General features: G+C 41.1%; 1 protein-coding gene across 1 annotated transcript; it reads right to left on the bottom strand.

The window, feature by feature from the left end:
• Positions 1 to 2,956: 2,956 nt before the first annotated feature.
• On the bottom strand, positions 2,957 to 9,186 carry LOC148522713 (C-C motif chemokine 20-like). Its single transcript, XM_088473862.1, has 4 exons — positions 9,108 to 9,186; positions 8,517 to 8,622; positions 4,773 to 4,847; positions 2,957 to 3,276 (listed from the first exon to the last, which is right to left on the bottom strand). The coding sequence occupies exons 1-4, from the start codon at positions 9,178 to 9,180 to the stop codon at positions 3,210 to 3,212; spliced, it is 321 nt and encodes a 106-aa protein (XP_088329988.1). The 5' UTR covers positions 9,181 to 9,186; the 3' UTR covers positions 2,957 to 3,209.
• Between the last annotated feature and the right edge of the window lie 635 nt (positions 9,187 to 9,821).

Here is a 9,821-nt window from a genome sequence, read left to right as displayed (position 1 = left end):
TCTAATATATGACCCCTTAAATATAGACTGGATCACTGTTCACACTAGCCGCGGTTCCTACTCCACAATATTACCACTGCCCTAATCTATACTCCACAGAGCAGTGGGGACGTAGTAGAAATTATAGGAGTGTTTAGTGGTGCCATATATATATATACACATATGTGTGTGTGTATGTATATATATATATATATATATATATATATATATGAATATATATATATATATTTATAAAAGCACATGCAGAATCATTGTTTTTTACTAGCCGTGGCTAATACTCCGGTCCACACTATTATCACTGTCCTACACTTGCACTGGACAGAGACGTGGGGACAGAGAAGAAATTATGGGAGTTGGCAGTGCTGCTATATGTATACAGACATCTGAATCAGCTTATACTGTATGTCTGAAGTGATCCTGGAATTGTCATTTTGAGGTCTAGACAGCAATGTGCTGTATATAATAAATACTGGGCCGGTCTCTGGGTGCCCTAGGCAACATTTTGCCCACCACCCCTGCTCCCTGAAATTCATAATATGCTACACATTAGTGACCCCAATTTATAATATGCCACACAGCAGTTTCCCAAATTCATAATATACTATATAGAAATATCCCAACTAATATGCCACCCCGCATAAATGTAAACTTATACTGTGCCTCATAACACTGCCCCCAATTCATAATATGCCGCACATATGTGCCACAAATTCATTATATGCCACACGGCTGTATCCCCACTTCATAATTATGCTACACATCAATGCCTCCAATACATATTATGCCACACATTTGTGCCCCCTCTACATAATCGGACACATATGTGCCCACAATACCTATGCCTCACAGCTGTGCACCAAATTTATTGTATGCCACATAGCCGTGAATTATGCCACACACCTGTACCTCAATATATGTCAGCACCCATTAACCCCCCCCATACAAACTGCAAGCACTCATTAACCCCTTCATACACTAACATTTTCAGCAATCCTTAAGATACACATACTAACCATGCCAGGGCTCATTACCCCACACACACATACACTCACTCTGCCAGCACTCATTAACACACACACACACACACACACACACACACACACACACACACACACACACACACACACACACACACACTGCCAGTTCTTATTAACCTTCACACACACTCACCCTGACAGCACTCATTAACCTCCCCCACACACACACTCACCCTGCCACCACTCATTAAGCTCTCCCCCACTCCACACACACACACTGTAAAGACAGGCTGGCAACCAGAGGAAAAGAAATGAATGGTGGACTCAGCGGCGCCATCTAGTGGCTGGCGCCCTTAGGCAGCCGGCTAAAACTGCCCTGAATAAGTAACAGCGGATCCACCCAGATATGGAACTGTAATTATTAATATTAAACTGGCACACAAATCACATCTATGCGTCCTCATAAAATTAAATAAACTGTGACAAACTTTATGGGAGCAACTGTATCTTTTACAATCAGCTACTATTAGATACATATAACAAACAGTTGCTGGAATTTTACACTTTAGCCTGAGAGACCTGTACATCCATTCCAATTCGCTGGGGACTGTCTGATATTCTTTGGATTATGAACAGAGGTTAAATCTCTATGAAGATCACATCAATATAATATAATAGACATAATTTAATCAGATCAGTAAGAAGTTGAGACATTTTTATTAGCGAATTGATTTAACCCTTTATTATTAAATCAAGTAGCAGACACTCGACAATATAAAAGAGTTTGATATTCTTTTATTTTTAATCACTTTTTTCATACTGAACACACATTTCTAACTATACTTTTAAAAACATATTTTGCCTTGCTTAGATCAACGAAATAAAGGTTATACTGTATTTTAATATCAGTGCACCATATATGGATCCCTGTCTTTTCCCTTGCCTAAACTGAGTGATTGCACCGAAGGCTTCCCCAGACGTGCCTCCAATGATAGACATCAGCAGTTACCCCTAGAGAAGTTAACTATATTACAGTTGCAGTGCCTTGTCCCTTACATTAATATAGATTTGACCCTTCTGTCCCTGTTCCAATGCTGGCTCCCTATGCAGGAAGACATCGCTGTGGCGTCTTTTATGGAATATAGAACCGCTGTCATTTTAAGGCTTACAAAAAAAGAAACTGCACTGGTATATTCATCTATGGACTAGAAATACAGATGACATTAAAATGTGACTGCATTAACTGATTATGGGCCATGATGCAGAGATTTTCGCAAAGACGATATTACGCAGATCAAGCTTTTGTTTGCCATTGTACATACGCGACAGCTGCACTGCACACGTGCAGCGATTGCATTGAGAATATGCTCATAAAGAGGAACCATTCACAAAGTAGTCAGCGTTTGGGGGTGGTAATGGGGGGTGGTTAGAAAAACGCAAGCGTGTCTGGCCATTTACATATCGTTTCACGGGCATGCATAAATTAGCCATTGCAACAGCATGAGAGCTCTCTGCGTGTCAGGAGAGCGGCAGTGTTTGCGGCTGGTCAGACTTGGCTTATATGCTGTGTGACTGCCCGATGTGTATCGGTATTACCAATGTTTATGCAGTTGGATAGATATGAGAAGGCAGCAGTGGGCGTCCCTATGCTCGGCTATGCTTTGGAATGCATTAGCATATTTTAGCAACTGCGATTCGTGAGAGAATGAAGTTGCGATTGTATTAGCATAAATATCTAAATCAGGCCCTACTGTATGTTCACCGAGATGTCACAAAATGTGGATGGTCTAAGTAATGGACACATTCAGAATTCCCAGGATGGAACAGTTTCATTGTTCTAAACCAAATAGTTATTTTGTTCATTCATTCATTCATTCACTCACTCGGTTTAATCACTGCACAAGGTTTGACTTGTAGATAATACTGGATTAGTTAATGAGGATCCATATTACATTTGGTGAAATTGGCAAGTGGCCTTTTTATTATTATTTAGTATACAGTACATAATGGTGTATTAACAGTATTTTCCAGATGAAGAATTAGCATAAAGTCTGCGGTTCATGTAAGCAAAAAAAAGAAAACCCCACAATAAATATAAATGCTCTAACAAGCAAGTAGTATAATGATGCAATATGATCAGAATAGAAAAAGAAGGATATTAAGCAGCTTCTGAAGAAACCAGAATATTGTAGCTTATTTGGGTAAACAAAAATACAAAAAAAGAACATATATTTATATAACTTCACTTTTAGGAGTGACATTGATTTTCTTAGCGGATTTTGCAGCCTTTTCCTTCTTCCTGCAAATGATAAATATGTATAATTAGTAATGTACGTGTTAGAGTGTAGGAAATATCATTGCAGTATGTGACGTAACAGCACAGGTTTCTGCCCTGACGGCTCCGGCACTGGCTGTAACACTTGGGTAGCTTTATGTGTGGGAAATACAATCTACAAGTAATAAACATGGGGTAATGTAAGAATAATGACAGGAAGCAAAAGTGAAGCTGCAATATTCTGCATAAGTACATAGGGCCTGAATCAGAGCTGGACGCTAATGCTGCTGCAGCTGCGAATTTGTATGCAAACAATGAAATGTCACAGCCACCGGGATTTGTATTGAGACGCTCACCTGCGGCATTGCAAATCCAAGCGACTGCGTACAAAGATACAGCATCGGTTGCAAATCAGTTGATTATAGTGCTTCTGAGCAGGGGCGTTTCAAGAGAGGAGGGGGCCCGTGTGCAGTCTCCGTAACGGGCCCCCTCCTCTCAGTCCGGCGGCCAGCAGCGGACTGATAGACTCTGGACACTAGCGTCTATAGCACATGCACAGGTCACCGGGAAAATGGACACAAAACTATGGGAAAATGGCCACGGTAGCCATTTTCCAGGCGTTTTTACAGCGCTGACACCGGCGCCGATGTGGGACTCGTAAGTATAATATGGGTGCAAGGTGTGCGATGCGGGGCCCCCCTAGACCCAGGGGCCCATGTGCCCCACACACCCTGCACCCATTATAAATATGCCCCTGCTTCTGAGTAACCCTATGTGAGTTGCCCTGGGCCCCCACAAAACAAAATCCGGTCCTTAAAACTAATAAATGATGAAGACAACAGGAAGCCAAAAACACACTAAGGGGCATATTTACTAATTATTGGGTTTTAGACCCAATAATTAGTATTTATCACCATTATTCGCAGTGATAAGAAATTAACATTTGCCCCAAGGTGCTAAAAATCACCTGCTGGGGCAGCGGCACTGAGAGAAGCCCATCGCTGTGATGTGTAAGACGTGAAATGATCACAAAAGCTATAATTCTACGTTGGGAGCTGGGGTTGTTCTGCGCATGCGCGGTCTGCTGATCATGTTTGTGTGGCAGCCATTGCCTCTCCCAATGTTAGCTGCAGTCTGTAGCCCATAGGCACAGCGCCATCTGAAGATGGCATTAGCTGCCAAGGGCCAAACCCTGGATGCTTAGCATTCTGGAGCTTGGTAAATCTGATGGCTTCGCAGCCCCCATGGAAAACTAGCACGAAGGCATGCACCAGCTTTTAAATGAAAGTTATCAATGTGGTGAGCCTATTTAATTTCATTATTTAAAACTCGATTAAGAAAAATTCAGAAATTCTGCGACTCTTTATTGTTATTATGTAGTTAAAAATAATTGAAATAAACTGAGGCAGTAAATGCCAGAACAAAACATCACTAGTGCAATGAACAGTCAAGTAAATCATTTTAATTCCCAGACTAGTGAGCACTTGCATCTACACGGTTAGTGAGTGACCTATACATACTTGAGCGCTTTCATGATCTTCTTGACCCATTTGACATTGGGATTTGCACAAACTCTGAATTTTTTGGTAATTAATCTGAAATAAGAAAAATAAAAGCAAATATATCACACACATTTGTCTCACTAGAACAAAACACTCTAAACTATACTAGGCCATACTTCCTAGGATCAACAAGCAAACTTGCGGATAATGGGCCTGATTCAGCAAGGGTCGCAACCTGGGAAAACAATAGCGATTACGTATGCAGTCTTACGAAGATATGCTAATCCACCACGATCGCTTTGCCGTCACAGCACAATAGTCCTTAGCAATACTGTGAAACCATCAGCAGCATCGAGTACAATCGCAGCCTCACGCACACTTGCACAAGCTTTAACCTTACTCAGAAATTGCATCGCAGTGGATAATTTATGCACGCTCCTGCAACGGCATTGAAATGCACTGGCATGCCTGCGTTTCGCCAACCGCCCCGTCACCTCCCACAATCGGCACTTCCTGTCAATCACTCTGCAATGGGTCTGCGTAGACAGTCCCGATCACAGTGGCTGGTTCGCGCACTGCGATGCATACGCATGTGCAGAACGCAACAGTCGGCCGATTGCGTGTGTAATCACATGTGCGATCCATGCTGAATCAGGCCCAATGTCATTTAAATGGCAGCTAGTTGAGGCACTGACCCGCTAACTGGGCATAGTACATTTACCTATAGGCAGTTCTGTAGTACTCATCAGTGAAACACAGGTTTTCACAGGTTATTTAAGACATTGAAGAATGAGGGAGCTTTCCAAGCTATGTTTCCTAGGGGTCTATTCATCATCACTTCCATTCTACAAAAGCAGGTGAAAATGAAAATTTTCACCTGCAATTGTATAAATGAAGTGTTCGGGCCATTCATCAAAAAGGTAAAGCAGGAGAAATCACAGATATATCTCCTGCTTACCTTTCTCTCCCGGAAAGGCCCGCTGTCCCCATACACTAGTATCACAGATATATCTCCTGCTTACCTTTCTCTCCCGGAAAGGCCCGCTGTCCCCATACACTAGTATCACAGATATATCTCCTGCTTACCTTTCTCTCCCGGAAAAGCCCGCTGTCCCCATACACTAGTATCACAGATATCTCCTGCTTACCTTTCTCTCCCTGAAAGGCCCGCTGTCCCCATACACTAGTATCACAGATATCTCTCCTGCTTACCTTTCTCTCCCGGAAAGGCCCGCTGTCCCCATACACTAGTATCACAGATATATCTCCTGCTTACCTTTCTCTCCCGGAAAGGCCCGCTGTCCCCATACACTAGTATCACAGATATATCTCCTGCTTACCTTTCTCTCCCGGAAAAGCCCGCTGTCCCCATACACTAGTATCACAGATATATCTCCTGCTTACCTTTCTCTCCCGGAAAGGCCCGCTGTCCCCATACACTAGTATGGGGACAGCATTCATCAAGCTGCGAAAATACAATATTTTCGGAGCTTGACTGAGGGAGCATTCGCCATCTTCAGATCCCGGGTCGTGAAAAGGGATTCTAGGGTTCTTGTGCTCATGTGTGATCTGTAAGTCATTGCATGCACACTAGTTACACTGCTCCAAAAGGAGCAGTGACAAGTTCCGGGGAGAAAGCTGATTTTCGGATCAGCTGTCTCTCTATTTCCCGGTAATTAAAATTATGAATAGAGCCCCTAGAAACAACATGCATATAAGCCACACCAAAAGGAGAAAGGACTTCAGGGTAGGTTGTCATATTGTCATGGAACCAGTGTCCATTTGCGCATTGATTTAAAAAGAATCTGTGAAATTTTTTATAGAACAAAATATTTTTTCTTATTAAAAAACAAAAAAAACAAAAAGTGGTGTCAAATAAATATATATTTTTTTTAATTCTTGTATCTGTTCATTTGGTTATTTATTCACTCTGTCATTATTTTCTGTATCTACACCTGAATACATAGGGCCCTTGCTTTAGCTGGGGACAGTCACACAGGCTGCTGGACCTCACAGTACTGATGATAAATGTTGGACAGACTGAAAACACATCAAGCTACAACCAGGGTCCATCCAGCATTATAATATGCAGCAGATGGCTTTACAGCTGCTCATGAGCATGTACCTAAAACAATTACTTTGTTTCACAGCGTCCAACATATTTTTTTTTCCAGGGAAACAGAAAATGATCAGTCACAGAGAAAAAACACAGGAGATAAAGGGCAATTGGCTGAGTCACCGATGGCTGATTAATCGATTCCTGATGTCTGTTTCTCTGATAATTGGCAAAATCCAACATATTATAAATCCCCGACTTACCTATTCTAATAATTTTTATGTTGGAATCAAGAATTTTCAACATGTTGGATTTTGCTGAATGTTTTTAAACACTCTCCCGGCACAATGGAGCAATGTGCCAATAGAATATTGATGTATGGGCCTCATTAGTTAGACCAGATTTTAAATGTACTGTCACAGTATAACAAACTAAAGCCGGGTACACGCTATACAATAAATGAGCCGATCAGCTGATTATTGGCTTATCAGCCCGATAATTGCATAGGGTGTATGCAGGAGCATTAGCCGATAAATAGCTTTAAACGCTCCTGTAACGTCAGATCGGAAGGTCGGTGTGCTGCATACGCTATCTGGTTCCCGATCCCTTTGAAGAGATTTGAAGGAAGTAAACACTGAGCTAAAAATTGCTCAGTGTGTACGGGTGTACAATGATCTGCTAATCACTTTTTCGGGTCAAAGCGTTTATCGGATTGGCAGAAATTATCTGCAGGCGTGTACCCAGCATTAAATGTAATCTATGGGTTGAGACCCAAAACTTGCTTCACCAAGTCATTTAAAGGGCCAGATGTACTAAGCTCTGAAAAGTGATAAACTGGAGAGTGATAAACCACCAGTCAATCAGCTCCCAACTGTCATTTTTCAAACACAGCCTGTAACATGACAGTTGGGAGCTGAGTGGCTGGTGGTTCATCACTCTCCAGTTTATCACTTTTCAGAGCTTAGTACATCTCCTGCTTTCATTTAAGGTCGTCCATGATCTAATCTTTAAAAAAAATAAAACTTGTTTACTATACAAAAATTTGCTTTAATATTATTGCATTTCATTTGCAAACAGCTTATAATACTTAAAGGAAAGTACAGCACTGGTTAAAACTGGGCTGAGGGTCAAGAAAGTGAATCAGAAGCATTTTAGCTCTGCTCTGAGCTGAAACATCTACTGTACATACTTTTGGTCAAAGTACAGTATATGACTGGTTACTAGAAGCCCACATCTAACATGCTCTCCTCCACAGCCTGGAAACATCTGGTCACTTTAAGGTTCTCTTGGCCCATGGTTATCAAGTACATTGATCAGCTTTGGAGTAGTGTTAAAGTGGGATAAAGCCCATGTAATTGCACCTGAACTAAGCCTAGCAATCGGGAATTGCCACTCTATGTATTATACTGTCCAACTTGTTTATAGGAAGGGACTCAATTTAGTTTTAGGGGCCTATGTATCAAAGCTTGATGATAAATAGCATTGTGAGATATAAATCACCAACCCATCAGCTTCTAATTTACATTTTATAGGCTGTGTTTGAAAAATGACAGTTAGGAGCTGATTGGATAATACTTTTTCTCTCACAAGCTTTGATACATAGGCCCCTTAATAATATTATTATTATTATTATTATTATTATTATTAATAATAATAATCCTGTCCTCATTTTTGTACAGTTGGTACAATAATTGATCCCCACTTACATAATGGCATCAATGTCGCACACCTCTCTGGAGCTCTGGGTAATGTATTCTTTGATTGCCCGCACTGGTAAAGGCTTCTTTGTGTAAGTATAGCAGCAGTCAAATACTGAGGAGACAGTTCATAGGAAGAGGGAGAGAGAGAGAGTGAATCATTGGTAGTGTCTCTGCTTAGTTCTCTTTGCATATTGATGTATAAAAATCTGTCACTTGATTAGTCAATGAACAACCTAATAATATTTCAGCCTCTCTATCCTAAAAGAAGGTTGGAGGAATTTACTTTGCTAGTGACAGATTTGTATTTGGGTGTCTGAACTGTATAAAACGGCGATACATTTACAGTTCTCATAGGTAAAAGAACCACACATGTTAGAAATGGTAACGTATCTAAATATAAGAAAATAAGTACTTTTACAGATTTTAAGACTGTTTTTTTGTTTTGTTTGATAGCTTGATCAAGCTTGAAGCCAGTATTTGTGCTATTTTATTCTTGTTCCAGTTTTTGATCAAGGTATTTCAGATTCACTTTATCCGTTCATGCAATAAAACATGACGGAGTTGACATCATGTAATAATGAAATTAAACCCACTCACCTGCGGCACTGATCAGGGACTGGAGTCCCAACAACGCGATACACAGAACACAAAGGGAGCTGACACGAGACATGTCACAGTCATATGGTTATCTATGCAGATGACAAACACAATATAGAGGTGGTTATATACTTACTGAGTCCCTCCCACACCAGTTTATAAGCAGGGACTTCCCCATTAATTTCCTATGCTTTGGTCACAGAGAGTATAACGTTTGCTGATAATAACATAGCATGAAAGGTACAGTAGCTAGGAAATTTCTACTCTCCACAAATCCAGTCCTGTGGCCACAGTTCATAGGAGAACATAATAACATGACAGTGCAACGTCAGTTCTCCTCAGATCCACTCACTTGGTGATGACGTACCTGTAAAATCACCTAGAACTGATACTAGCACTTGCATGGATGCAAATTGGCCACAGCGTTAATGAATGACAGAAATGGGGAATTGGTTAATATTTTATCATCAGCAAACTATACAATTCCTTACTCTGTAAAATCACCCTCATAATCTATAACATGGTGCTAACTCTTGGTGCACCTTAAGCAGTGACCCTCCCACCCAGGGTATAGTGCCCCCATTCCCTCTGCTTCTCACAATGGCAGGCATACATTATAGTCAAGTGCCACCCACCTGGCCTATCACAGACATAGAGGAGCAGCAGCAGCTACATAAGAAGCTGCCGACTGCATCCATTTAACCAATAACGTTA

This window comes from Taudactylus pleione, unplaced genomic scaffold, assembly GCF_031769625.1.
Source record: "Taudactylus pleione unplaced genomic scaffold, aTauple2 ptg000142l, whole genome shotgun sequence".
In the NCBI taxonomy this organism is placed as follows: Eukaryota; Metazoa; Chordata; class Amphibia; order Anura; family Myobatrachidae; genus Taudactylus; species Taudactylus pleione.
Note: the sequence above shows the minus strand (reverse complement) of the source record. Positions and strands in the feature narration are given on the sequence as shown.

What these genes read in the sequence shown, in the direction of transcription:
- LOC148522713 (XM_088473862.1), bottom strand. Translation starts at nt 9,180, where the DNA reads ATGTCTCGTGTCAGCTCCCTTTGTGTTCTGTGTATCGCGTTGTTGGGA. An exon ending in GTCCCTGATCAGTGCCGCAG is followed by an intron (nt 8,623 to 9,107) that starts GTGAGTGGGTTT and finishes CTGTCTCCTCAG; the next exon opens with TATTTGACTGCTGCTATACT. An exon ending in AAGATCATGAAAGCGCTCAA is followed by an intron (nt 3,277 to 4,772) that starts GTATGTATAGGT and finishes TATCATTTGCAG; the next exon opens with GAAGAAGGAAAAGGCTGCAA.